The sequence below is a fragment of the Nicrophorus vespilloides genome, unplaced genomic scaffold, assembly GCF_001412225.1.
Source record: "Nicrophorus vespilloides isolate i.1.1-1 unplaced genomic scaffold, Nicve_v1.0, whole genome shotgun sequence".
NCBI classification, from domain to species: domain Eukaryota; kingdom Metazoa; phylum Arthropoda; class Insecta; order Coleoptera; family Silphidae; genus Nicrophorus; species Nicrophorus vespilloides.
In genome coordinates, this window is record NW_017098871.1 from 14,455 (window position 1) to 29,377 (window position 14,923).

At 35.9% G+C, this 14,923-nt stretch overlaps 1 protein-coding gene across 1 annotated transcript; it reads left to right on the plus strand.

Moving 5' to 3' along the window:
- Window positions 1-6,763: 6,763 nt before the first annotated feature.
- On the plus strand, window positions 6,764-12,171 carry LOC108563381 (zinc finger protein 1). Its single transcript, XM_017922040.1, has 5 exons — window positions 6,764-6,909; window positions 8,274-8,578; window positions 9,639-9,779; window positions 9,853-11,872; window positions 11,956-12,171. Exons 1-5 carry the CDS (start codon window positions 6,819-6,821, stop codon window positions 12,147-12,149), a joined length of 2,751 nt encoding a protein of 916 aa, XP_017777529.1. The 5' UTR covers window positions 6,764-6,818; the 3' UTR covers window positions 12,150-12,171.
- Window positions 12,172-14,923: the final 2,752 nt, after the last annotated feature.

Here is a 14,923-nt window from a genome sequence, read left to right on the forward strand (position 1 = left end):
GAGAGTCGAAGTAGGAAAAGCCCAGGATTAATAACGATGTTTCTTCTCTCTGTGTTTTCTCGGAAAAAGCAATTACCTCATGAGCGTTGCCGTTCAAGTGCTTTTTGATTAACCGAGAGAGCGATGCGTAATAATAATGCACGCTTTCGCTCAAACACTTTTAAGTTTTCTTGTTTGTCTCCTCTCATTTGTCGCGTTTGCGTTTTATTTATTAAACTACAAACAATAAAAAGAAACGTTTTATTTTACACACGATTCCGAGCGTGAAATCAATGTGCAGTTTCGATGCTGCGAACCTGAGTTGGGTCAAGGGGGGCGATGGAAGAAGCGTGTGTTTGCAGGGGGATTCTCCCTCGTCGCTCGGGGGTGACTTTAACCCGCATAAAGATATCATTGTGCGTTACCTGCGCCGCGTTTAATATGCTCGAATAACGGACGGATCCAGTTGGAAAAAAAAACGGTGAGAGGGAGGATGAGGTACGTACAGATGGTGTCCACATTAACCAAACAACGAGGAACGAAAAGAAAGAAAGAGAAAAAAGCGATGCAAACGTCACACTGATCTCCTCTTCGGTAGGAGAGACGTAAAAAAGGTGAACGAAAACAACATCTGTAAGTGGCTTGTAAGTACAATGAGAGAATAAGTCTCCTTATTTCCACGGTAATTGCGACAACTGTTGACCAAATGCTGGTTTACGATCCTCCTCCGCCTCTTGACTCATCTCTCTCTCTTCGCATCCGATGGGTCTTTTTTTGTCTGTACCTTGCTGGAACCGTACCACCATTAAGTCCTGACCTGTAAAACCCCAATGGAGAGACACGTCCCAGAGGTGACTCGATTATTGCGCTCACACACACTGACTCCAACTAGCTCCAGCATTCACACCATCTGTTCTACAGATTTTTTTTTCCATCGTTCCTTTTGTTTTGTACCTGACTATGGGGGTGAAACTTTACTCTCTTCCCTCTGCACACACACAAACATACAGGAGCTTTGGGCGTCCAATCAAAACCGTTATAATAAATCCGATACAACATCTGGTCCTGATTCTAAAACAAAAAGTGAAAAAAAAAAAGCTATAGCTCCATTTCTTCTTCTTTTCCTTGTTTTCCTCACGCTCAAATACACATATATTTAGTGTTTTTTTCCCTACATTACTTCTCCCGTTACGCCGGACGGATGGATGTGATGTGATGTGTCTTATCGCCGAAGCCACGCATCGCTCTTATCTCCACCAAATGCAAAAGAGACCTTTCCTTCTATTTGTTTCTCCTCGTGTAGAGACTACGATAATTAAAGCCGCCTCGACTAATATTCAGTCAGTCTCCACTGATTGAACCTTTTATCTCCTACAAGTATTATTGTGCTGTTGTGTTTCTTCCACAAGCAATAAACCTGCTTTAACGACAGTTTTCGTCTTCGTAAATACAAATAAAATGAAAACACAAAAGCCTCCTTCACAAATTACACACGAGTGTAAACAAATAATGCAATTTCATTTCCGTCCCTTTATTATATTATTTCATTCGTAGATTTTTACCTAAAGAAAATATTTTTAAATAAATCGCACGTAAAATGATTTGTTTATACAACGATATGACCTTTTAAATTTAACCTGTCATAAAATGAGCGTAAATATTTTCGTTTTATTAATGCTTTTGCGTCATTTCTCCACGAATTTACTCCAAAATTTTTAGATTTTTTTTTTGGCAAAGTTGTTGATAAAATTACATCATCTATGATTTAAGATTATTAAATAAAGATTTCAACAATTTTGTAAAATATACGTAAATTCATTAAAAACAAACACAATTTTTGGTTTTAAAGATAATTGAGTGAAAATTAAAGTGAGTTAAGTAGAAAACAAATTGCGTTAAAGCAAAAAATGGTAACGTTTCTTTTATGACAATTAAGTAAAAAGTTGTTAATTATAAACAAAATCAACGTTTTACTTTTAATAATGAAAATGTAATCCATAAAATCTGTCGCAAAATGAGCGAAAATATCTTTATTTTATTATTGCATCAATTTTTCACCAATTTTTGGTCTTGAAGATTCAATTTTTGCGTGATGAAATTGGTTTATGCATGTTACAAAATTATTGAATGAAAATTAACGTGAGTAGAGTAGAAAAGAAAAATGGTAACGTTTCTTTTATGAAAATTTAGTAAAATAGACGTAAATTCAGTAAAAAGTTGTTATTTATAAACGAAATCAACGTTTTACTTTTAATAACAAAAATGTAATCCATAAAACCTGTCGTAAAATGAGTGAAAATATCTTTATTTTATTATTGCATCAATTTTTCACCAATTTTTGGTCTTGAAGATTCAATTTTTGCGTGATGAAATTGGTTTATGCGTGTTACAAAATTATTGAATTAAAATTAACGTGAGTAGAGTAGAAAAGAAAAATGGTAACGTTTCTTTTATGACAATTTAGTAAAATAGACGTAAATTCAGTAAAAAGTTGTTATTTATAAACGAAATCAAAGTTTTACTTTTAGTAACAAAAATGTAATCCGTAAAACCTGTCGTAAAATGAGCGAAAATATCTTTATTTTATTATTGCATCAATTTTTCACCAATTTTTGGTCTTGAAGATTCAATTTTTGCGTGATGAAATTGGTTTATGCATGTTACAAAATTATTGAATTAAAATTAACGTGAGTAGAGTAGCAAAGAAAATGGTAACGCTTCTTTTATGACAATTTAGTAAAATAGACGTAAATTTAGTAAAAAGTTGTTAATTATAAACGAAATCAACGTTTTACTTTTAATAATAAAAATGTAATCCATAAAACCTGTCGTAAAATGATCGAAAATATCTTTATTTTATTATTATTGCATGAATTTTCCACGATTTATTTCTAGTTTTTGTTTGAAAACAATTTAAAAATTAAACATTTTAAAAATTTAAAAACAATTCAAATTTTGCGTGATGAAATTGGTTTAAGCATGTTACAAAATTATTGAATGAAAATTAACGTGAGTAGATTAGAAAAGAAAAATGGTAACGCTTCTTTTATGACAATTTAGTAAAATAGACATAAATTCAGTAAAAAGTTGTTAATTATAAAATAAATCAACGTTTTACTTTTAATAACAAAAATGTAATCCATAAAACCTGTCGTAAAATGAGCGAAAATATCGTTATTTTATTATTATTACATCAATTTTCCACGATTTATTTGTAGTTTTTGTTTAAAAACAATTTTTGGTCTTGAAAATTCAATTTTAGCATGACGAAATTGGTTTATGCATGTTACAAAATTATTGAATGAAAATTAACGTGAGTAGAGTAGAAAAGAAAAATGGTAACGCTTCTTTTATGACAATTTAGTAAAATAGACGTAAATTCAGTAATAAGTTGTTAATTATAAACGAAATCAACGTTTTACTTTTAATAACAAAAATGTAATCCATAAAACCTGTCGTAAAATGAGCGAAAATATCTTTATTTTATTATTATTGCATCAATTTTCCACGATTTATTTGTAGTTTTTGTTTAAAAACAATTTTTGGTCTTGAAAATTCAATTTTTGCATGATGAAATTGGTTTTAGCATGTTACAAAATTATTGAATGAAAATAACGTGAGTAGAGTTTATGACAATTTCTAAAATGGATGTTCAAAAAATGTGTGTTAGTCTTGAATTAAAATGAATATTTCGGTCCAATTTACGACCATTATGATATATTAGTCAACAAACTATTATCTAATTGGGTTTGCGTTCATTACCATTGAAATGTATGTATTCTTACGAACGCTCCGCGTTAATCGTCCTCAATTATCGTGACTCACTCATCTTTTCGCGTCGCATTGAAATCACGTTTACAATATTTGTGCTCCGTTGTTTATTGTTTGCTCTCCCTATAGATGTTTGTTTGTTCTATGTATGGAATAAATATTGTTTACGTGAGATTAGACTAATTGCGAAAAACCGAAAAACTATTCTAGTTCATCTTCGGTACGCACCGTCGTTTCTGCCTGCGATTTCAGCGCAAATGTGGGTGGAGAAGCTCGTTAAGATCAATTCTAATGGGTTCGGCGAACTCCGTCCGGTCTCCTTATCTTCGCCACCTCCTGCAGCTCAACATCACATTGTAATTCATTTCAGAAAAAAAAAATACATAAAATATGTGTACGTATGTACAGTACAAAGAAGAAAGAAAGAAAAACACGTTTGGTGCGCATCCAAATGCATCCTCCTCGTGCACGTATCGAATTCAACTCGGAACGGATATTCTTCAAAGTCTTGAAGAATATTTATTAGTAGACTTTCGTTATTACGTTACTCAAACACTAATCCGGTCAAAGGTTGAACATGCCTATATTTATCGTTAACAAACACTAAAGTAATTACATATACATTTGTATAATTATTGATTAAGTTTCCTTTCGCAGTAAGATATTTGTATAAATAAGTTTGATAATTCATATACAAATACAAATTAAAAATTACACAATAGTCAATTTTATCAGGTAAATATTTTTTGTTTTCGTAATTTTCCTTTAAACTAAACTGGTATGATCTTAATTAGTGATTAGGTATTGTCCGATGAGTCTGTTTGCTGACCGATAATGCGTTTCCAGAAAATCTACTAACTTGCAATGATAAACGTCATTAAATATTTACGTAAACACGATTCTCGCACGTCTCAAAAATAGTAACCATTTAGTTATTAACGTTCGTCTAATTAACTAATTAACGGATGACTACAACTATGTAATAAAATAAATCGTGGAAAGAATGTATTCGCATCTATTAGTAATTAAAAGTGATTTTTTATATATGTTTATTTGTAAATGATTGCTGTTTATTTTTCGAAAATGACTAACTTGTTTAATGTCACGTTTGACAGATGTCGAAAAAGTTAACCTTCGAATTTCTCGGTTTTGTCTGAAATTTGTAATTTATTATTACATGTACATTTATAATCTATATATCAGTTATAAATTCTTTTGTCTTTCTTATTTAAAATGATTTAAATTTAGAAAAGTAAAAACTAACTAATTACATAATAAAATTATGTAAAAGAAATTCACGCTGTAATTCTTTCGATAGATTTATAAGTTTCTAAATTTTTAGTAAATATTGCTTTTTTTTCTCGATAATTGGTAAAATTTTAAGTATTTCATGAATATTTGAATTATAATAAAAATAATATATTTCGTAATAACTAACTAATTACATAATAAAATTATCTAAAATAAATTCACGCTGTAATTCTTACGATAGATTTATTTGTAAAATTTTTAGTAAATATTGCTTTTTTTCACCATAATTGGTAAAAATTTAAGTATTTCATCAATATTTGAATTATAATATAAATAATATATTTCGTAATAACTAACTAATTACATAATAAAATGATCTAAAAGAAATTCACGCTGTAATTCTTTCGATAGATTAATTTGTAAAATTTTTAGTAAATATTGCTTTTTTTTTCTCGATAATTGATAAAAATTTTAAGTATTTCATCAATATTTGAATTATAATATAAATAATATATTTCGTAATAAGTTTCTAAATTTTTAAAGTTTAATTTGTTTCGATGATTTTTGTAAAATTAACATTTTTCTTAGATTTAGAAATTTGAATGTTTGGTAACTAACTATTCTATAACATTAAGATTTTTTATTATAATACATTGTTGAGATTTGAATTGAATTGAAACACTTAAAAATTAGCTGTGATTTAGATTTGTTGACAATTTAGTAAGTTTATTTGAATAATATATTTCGTAATAACTAACTAGTTACATAATAAAATTATCTAAAAGAAATTCACGCTGTAATTCTTTCGATAGATTTATTTGTAAATTTTTTAGTAAATATTGCTTTTTTTTTCTCGATAATTGGTAAAATTTTAAGTATTTCATCAATATTTGAATTATAATATAAATAANNNTTTGTAAAATTAACATTTTTCTTAGATTTAGAAATTTGAATGTTTGGTAACTAACTATTCTATAACATTAAGATTTTTTATTACAATACATTGTTGAGATTTGAATTGAATTGAAACACTTAAAAATTAGCTGTGATTTAGATTTGTTGACAACTTAGTAAGTTTATTTGAATGTCAAGAGATGATTGTAAAATGAGTGAGGTGAATATGTTCTTGTTAATTGTGGTCGGTTTATTTGATGGAACTCGAGTTTATTGGGAGGGTGCAGTTTATTTTCGAAAACGCGATAAAAGTCGCTTTTGACACATACCAGAGTATCGTTCTTTTTTTCTATTATATTTTTTCACTCTCTCTCTGCTTCTCGAATTTACAACATTGACTTTTAAACGCGATTGATTTATTGTTATAGGTTTATGACGTTGGATCGTGGGGGGTGTTGGTTTTCTGTGCGTGTTTTGTTTGTTGCGAGTCCTCCCCGTCTCCTTCCGACGCTCGCATCGCGGTGAATGCGAAACGAGAGGAGACGGAGGATGGACGGACCACCACCGCACGCGTCAATTTGATATCATCGTGGAGGAAGAGGGGCGCCCGAGATTTGGGGGCGGCGAGCGCAGTATCTCTTTCTCTTCCAACAACCTACCCCTCCCCCGACTCCTACCCCTTACGGTGTGTACATGAGTGTGTGTGTGTGTGTACGTGCACGGGGGAATGCCGTGTAGATGTGCGCGCTTGTGTGTGAGTGTGCTTGGACGCTCGGCGTCGCGACGCTCTCTCGGTTGTAGGTAGAAGAGCGCGCGCGTCGTCGTCGACGACGGTGGTGGGGATTCAGACGAGGGTGGGATGCGGGCTTCGCACCAGTTTGGAAGTCTCGTGCACGGTGCGCTTTTGTAGTATTCAGTGGGCCATGGTGGCGCGAAGTGAGAGCATGTACGGGTGCTACGACAGCTACTCTTATAGACTTTGGAGTCTCGCCAATGTGTGGAACACCTGTCAATGTGAGTAGTAGCAGTAGAGAGGTATAGAGAAAGAGAGAGAGTATATAAGCCAGATATTACATATCCACTCGAAATCGTCAAGTGTGTTTCTCGTTCGGAATTTTCGAAGCTTCCAATTGGTTTATTCGCGTTCCGTTTTATTTGCACGTGTTTAATTAGTCGAGTTGTGTGTCCTTTCAGTAAAGTTCACATGCGGGATCGGGTTAAACGGTAAGGTCAAACTCTATTGACTGTAAACAAGCGCGGCCGAACAATTAAAATTACCCGTTCGCTTCACTATCTCCTCCTCTTCCTTCTGCTTCTTCCAATCCATGGCCTCATCAAACTCTGATCCACCATTGTCCGGACAGCAGGTGGTTATTTTTTTCTACCTAAGACATTCTCACCTGTTCGCGATTGGCTCAGGTGTAACGAGTGGGAGGCGCCTCTCCCACCCACCTACATTCGACAGGTGTGCACCTGCTTAATGTCCTCCCCCTCCTTGCGCCAATCGCGTTCGATTTGCTCGCACCTGACCCGGCCCACAATTGGCCAAGGTAAAAAGCGACCATCGCGAATTTAAACCAATCACCAACGACCATCCATCTATTTTTTCCAATCCGCAATTACCACAAAAAAAAATAGAATCAACAGAGAGAGAGATAAAATAATCGTTCCGACGCGGCTCGTTTTTCCCCTTGGGACTTAGGCAACCGACTGGATTTGAATGCACGCATCAATTGGATTCTTTTTACATGTGTTGTTGAACACCTGAAAAATAATTACGCAAATATTTTTTAAACAATTAATCGCAATTGATTATTATTGTTAATATTGCTTGTTTTTGACAAGAATTCGTGTTTTGTGTACGCTTACGTTTCCTTCGACCTTTGCCTCTGGGTTATCAACTGTGTTTGTAGCCTTTATTCTTTTATGTGACCGCACGCAAAAATGTGTATCAACGTTGCTGCATGCATTGTGCATTTGCCAAAACCGAGGAATTCGCGTCGTATCTTATCGCGTCCGGAAGCTTGACTCACGCGAATTATTCAAACATCCCATCAACATCATCATCATCATCACATGATGACGCGCTTAGCACCTAAATTTACCATTGTTGTTTTTTAATCAAGTTTCCTAAGCAACGAGACAAATGTCACCACCATCGGAAAAGTGTCGCAAGCTGACGAAGGCGATCGGTATTATTATTATTATATTATCATCATCATCCATCGATGCAGTATTTATCGATTCCGTTCTGCATCCCTTTCTTTCTCGCGCACTCGATGTATTTATATATATATATTTTTTCTCTTTGTTCTTTTGTGCGTCGAATTTCTATTCCGATTATATTTTTATATATATGTATTGTTTTCTCGTTGCAGTTCCCACCCTCACGAATGGGGTGAGCAAAGAGGGCGAGGAGGGTGAATGTTTCATCAAGTGTCCGCAATGCCAGAAGGGTTGCCCGACGATACAATCGCTGAAGGATCACATGGAGATGGCCCATCCGGAGGCGTGCATCGAAGCAGCAGGGAATCTGCAGACGATGCCGAGCGCCGTTTCACCGACGCCGAGTCTCGGTGCCGGAGTCGGCGGTCCCTACGGTTGCTCCCAATGCGCCACGTCCTTCGCCAGCAAAGATCAATTGGAGAAGCACGAACTGTTGCACTCTGCAAACGCACAAGTGGTAAGCTGGGCTCTCACATCATTTTAGATTAATTCGACGCGATGTCAGATGTCATGTAAACTCTAATTAAAAAGCGCTCGCATCTTTAATATTAATAATAACGTCGGTGAATCCTCCCAACCCCCCTGTTCCAATTACTACTACGAAGACTAAGGGGGGTTTAGGGTCAAATGATCACGATCAAAACAATCATTAATTGGTGGCGGCGAAGAGAAGACACGCAGGCAAAGATTTATTTTTAGCATTTAGCCGCGAGTGGTGCATTGAATGCGCGCGAGAGATATCTCGGAGAGTTGAATGATGTGTAACGCGACGATGATAGAAGCAAAAAAAGACGATGACGAAGAAGCATCATAACCAACAACCACATGTGCATATCGTGTACTCTGATGGTGGATGGTTTGGTGCAGCGTGTGAAAGAGTTGCCTCACGTGACGCGGTAATGGACCTTAGCGGCAAAACGTCTTCTTATGTTTCTTCTTCCACCCGTCGTCTTTCGTTGCCTCCTCTCGTTTTGTTCCATTTCATTTCACATCTCTGTGCACGTTCACTTTTATTTTCTTCTCCTTTTTTTGTTTTTTGTGTGTGTATGTGTATGTGTGTCTCGCATCAACTCTTCGACCAGAGATCGCGGCTTAATGAGTTTTAATGACGCTCTTGTGCAATACTGAGAACGAGATTGTGCAACGAGCATATTTTCGCTCTGCGTCTTCAATTAACGTTACTTTTCGTTTCATCCGTGCGCAGATGAGACCAAACGATTTCCAACGAAACGTTATTTACTTAGCTGCCGCATCAATAATAATCTCACCGTCTCTGGATTACAGCTTAATAGATAGAATGTTTTGTTAATGATTTAATACGAAATATTACATTGAAATTATTCAACTCAAATATTTACATTCGATAATAAAACTTATCATTATGTCGATAATTACATATTTACAAATTGTAAATAAAATATTATTTTCATAATTAAATGACAATTATTATTGCATTTGCTTATTTTCGAGCGGTGGTATTTATAATAAATTTCATTTCGTTATCTTTTTCTTTTCAGTCTTGTAAAATCTGTAACAAAACCTTCGCCAACGTCTACCGACTGCAAAGACACATGATTAGCCACGACGAGAGCGCGGTTTTGAGGAAGTTCAAATGCACGGAATGCGACAAGGCGTTCAAGTTTAAGCATCACCTGAAGGTAAGGATTGGAAATTGAAGTGTTCGATGTTGAATGTATTTGCTGACATGTTTTTTTGTTTGGTGATATGTAGGAGCACATCAGGATACACAGTGGCGAGAAGCCGTTCGCGTGCGGGAACTGCGGCAAGAGGTTTTCTCACTCTGGATCGTATTCCAGCCACATGACATCCAAGAAGTGTTTGGTGATGAATCTGAAATTGGGAAGGACCAGAGCGCCGACGACGACGGCGTCCGGTGTATCCGAGAAGATGACATCTCCGAGCACCCGAGGACCCAAGAGGCAGCTGAACAACAACATCGCCACGACAAATCACAACGCCTATTTGCCTATTCTTCCGAAATATTCGGAGGCCGCCGCCGCATTCATCCAGAACATCCAGGCCTCCAATCCGGCAATCCATCCATTCTACATGGCTCATCACGGTCTTCTGAACGCGGCGAACGGACATCCTTTGAATCCGTATTCCATGCCAGCGTTGACGCATCTGCTGGAGCAGCTGCAGGGTTCCTCGCCTGGCCACAGGATGCAGGAGGACGCCATCAAGTTGGAGGATCAGAAGGAGTCTAATAAATCGAACTCGTCCAGTTGCGGTGATCTCATCATGGACGAAGAAGAGGTGGAGATCAAATCGGAGAACAACGACATCAAATCCGAGCTGAACAGCAGCAGCAACAACGATGATTTGGAGGCGGTCAAGAGGATATTGGACACGGTGAATGCGTCCGTGACGAAGCAATTTCTGCGTGCGAACATGCAGAAATACTCTGACAACTCGAGCGATTGTCAGAGCGTGCGGTCCACGCATTCCCCGACCACGGAGCTCTACTGCAACGGCTGCAAGAAAAATTTCGCCGGACAATTGGAGCTCGAGGAGCACGAATGCGAAACGAACGTCGATGTCAAGAGCGAGGGATTGGCCGCCAAATTGGAGGAGGCGATTGTGCCGAAAACGGAACCGCAGGAGGCGAACGGAATGGGAAGCGGTAACGAGGAGGAGGATGATAAGCAGCAGCAGGAGTACGATATGGACAGCGAGTCCGTGACGACGACGGATCAGCTTACCGAGGATGGGAGAAAGGTGCGAGTGCGATCGCTGATCTCGGACGAGCAGCTGAAGGTTCTCAAAGACAATTACAATACGAATCCGCGTCCGAAGCGCGAAGAATTGGCGAAGATCGCCGATCAGATCGGCTTCCAGGTGCGCGTCGTGCAAGTGTGGTTCCAGAACACGAGGGCGCGCGATCGCCGCGAAGGCCGTTTCATCCATTCGACCTACAATACGCCGCCCCCGCCGCCGCAGCAGCAGCAGCAGCAATCGTCGACGATGACGATCAATTCGCGCTACCCTCCTCAATCCGTGGTGCCTTCACAAACCCAGCAGTATCCTGTCCACAAAATTTACCCCCAACATTATTCCAGCGAGCAACCGCTGGATCTCTCCACCAAGAAGGAACAACCGTCGAGGGAGTCGTCGCCGGCGAGCTCGCCGCAGCGACCCTCCTCCATACACCATCATTCCGACTCGGGCGAGGAGGTCGTCAATCTCAGTCACAAATCCTCGAGAAGCCCGACACCCTTCCAGCAGCACCATCAGATCCCCCCGTACCAAAGTCATTACCAAGCGTCGAATTGCTCTTCGGAGCCGCGCCGTTCCCCATCCCCCGTCGACTACCATCTCCATCAGAATAACAACAGCAGCAGCAGTAGTAGCCGACTGGCGCACATCCTCGGACAGCCGTCGCACAAGCTCGCTCTGCCCTTCATGCCCATCGAGAGGATCATGCAGTACGGTCCGCACGACATGTCCAACTTTACGCAGCACCTCATCAACAGCCGCATCTCCAGCATCAGTCCCAACTCTGATAAACGCTCCTGGTCGGACGCGGCGGCCGCAGTATCATCCTACGGTGACATGGACTGCGACGAAGATCTGCAGCAGTCGAAACGTGGAAAACTCGCCGCGAAGGGACTGGGAAGTCCGATGCTCGGCAACCAGGAGGTCGAGATCGAGGGACAGTTCACGTGCGACCAATGCGAAAAGGCTTTCTCCAAGCAGAGTTCACTGGCCCGACACAAATACGAGCACTCAGGTAATAATAACAATAATAACAAATAGATTAAATCTAATAAGATTTCACGATGCTAATTTTCATATCTTTCTCCCAATGATCAGGTCAGCGTCCTCACAAGTGCGACGAGTGTCCGAAGGCCTTCAAACACAAGCACCACCTCACCGAGCACAAGCGTCTGCACACGGGCGAGAAACCTTTCCAGTGCTCCAAGTGCCTGAAGAAGTTCTCCCACTCTGGCTCCTACAGCCAGCACATGAACCATCGATATTCGTATTGTAAACCATACAGAGAGTAAGAAAATTGCACACACACACACACATAAAAAAACCGACCCGGTGATGATGATCATCATCACCTAAGAACTATAAGTTTATATATATATATACATACAGAAAAAAAAATCTTGCCATTTAATACTAATAACATTAATTATAAAGAATATTTGAGCCGTAGTTAGGGATACTTCTTGTACATAATCGCCTGAAGAACAACAACAACAACAAAAAGTATAAAATAATAATTATAAAAACATTAACTGTTTTGGGCCCGAATCATTAATTCATTTATCCGAAGACGCACACACACATCATACACACACACCTGTTGATTTTTGATATTCCCGCTGAATTTGAAACACTCTTTCTTCTCACGCCCAAATCGACTGGTACAAACAAACTGGCAAAATGCGCTTAAGCCTTTGTAAATTTACATTTGAAATTTAATTTACGTTTATCATTTTTTGTTTGTATCTTATGTTGATTATTATTATTTTTATGTTTTTTTTTTAAAAAAAGATTAATTATTATTTGTTGTTTGTACATACATGCAAAACAAAACAAACAAAAAAACACAAACTATATGGGATTCCGGTACCTGTAAGGAATACTCTTAACGCGAATTCGCCACAATCGACTGTCTTCCGGTTTCAAAAGTTGGATGAAGGAAAAAAAATTTTTTTTTTCAATGAGACGAGAAATCATTGAAAGTGTTATGTATAATAGTTTTTTTTTTGTAAATTTTTTTGTTTATTTTATGTATTTTTTTTTTGTTTCGTACCAAAGATCGAAGCGGGCGCCGGGGGCACTGTAGCAATTCTCGAATAATCTTCGAAGTCGTCTAAGTCATTATTAAGTGCAATGCTAATTAATTATTAATAATAACTATATATATATAGAAATATATATATTTTTTTATTCACGAGTTTCCGAAAATATTCTGTATATAATAAATAAATAGAACAAAATATGCGCGTTACCAAAGCAACCAGTAAAACAAAAATAACAACAACAACAACGAAATTTGTTAGAAAGCTATTCCTTTCTTGCTTGAATCAACGATAAAAAATGTCACCAACCAAACGAACAAAAATAATTAAGGATGTTGAAAGGAAGGAAGGGCAAATTAACGGCAACGAAATTGATTCGGTTTCGGATACATCGATTCATTTTTTCTCTCTCACTTTGATTGCGTGAAAATACCTGTAGCGAAAGTATTTATATAAAATGTATAAAAAAAAAATGTACGAAAAATTTAAAAAAAAATATATATAATGAAGTAACTAAATGTGTAAATATATGAAGAATAAGAAGAAGAAAACACACACAAATTTGCCTATTTTCGATTTGTATATTGTTATATATATAACTGATTTTTTTTCGTTGACGGAAAATAAGTACAATAATGATCAGCCGATGCGCGTATAAACTAACTATTAATAACTATTTGTAATATTCGAGAGGTGTTAATTGACAATACTAAGAGTAGTGCAGAATATAATAATTATTATTATAATATATATATATAAAAAATTAAAAAGAAAGATATATTGTAAGGATTTTCGATTCCTTTTCTCCTATAATTTCTTTCGTGAATACAATGAACAAATGGTGCCAGAAGGATAAAAATGGATAATACATTAAAAATAAATAAATACACACAAAAAAAAATCTATATATTATGTATATTATATGAAATATATTAAAATATTACTATTATTATTATTAATACTAACTTTTTGTAAGCATTTAAATTTAGGATTACTTAAGGGGACGATACTCTATATAATATATTTATATTTCGTTTGTCCGTGTGCCAATGAAAAAGGTGGGTTCTGTTAACCATTTTTTTATTAATTATTAAATTAATTGATTCTCATTTCTTTGGTGAATTGTAGGAGAACTTTAATATGAACAGATGATAAATTTTAGTCTATATATTAAATTATAAATATATATATTTGAAGAAAGTATAAAAGAAAATGAAAAGGAATATTATTATTATTATTATATATAAAAGAAAAAAAAGAATCTATGAAAGAAATCATTCCAAAATTATGTACCTAAAAAATATATAATTTCCAAATAATATTATTATGATTAATGTGTCTGTTTCGTTGCGAAACGGGGTTTATTTTCTGTTTTGTTTATTGATCGATTTGCGGATGGAAGGTGACGATGAGGATGTTTGTTGACAATAACGTAGCCATTTGATATATATAATATGAACAAAAAAAAAAGGTGAAGAAAAGAAAACCAAACAAAAAAAAATATAATACACACAAACACACACACACACTAAAAACACGACTATTTACTTACAATTTAAGAAGTGCTGTAAATATATTTGTGTAATATAAAATATATATATATATATATTTAACAATGAGGAAAAAAAAGTTATTGCATATATATTTAGCATTTATAAAAAAAAAATATGATATAAATATAAATTAAATTACCTAGTGTTTAAGTGAACTATTTCTCAATCTATTTCTTCACAACTTTTTTCTCTTTTTCTTCTCGTCTCTCGTCTCAATTTGTCTCGTCTCTGGACTCTCTCTCATTTCCAAGATGATGTAAAGCGTGTGTGCGCGCGTGTGGAAACACTGTTTTGTTTTTTTTGCGACAGAAAATTAATTATATGATAGAAATTATATTAGCTATAAGATATGAAAAAATATATATTTAATTATTTTTTATTTTTTAAATACGAATCTTTCTGTGTATAAAAAAAAAATATAGTTATATTATATATATATGAATGAACAAGAAGAGAAAAAAAAACAAGAAA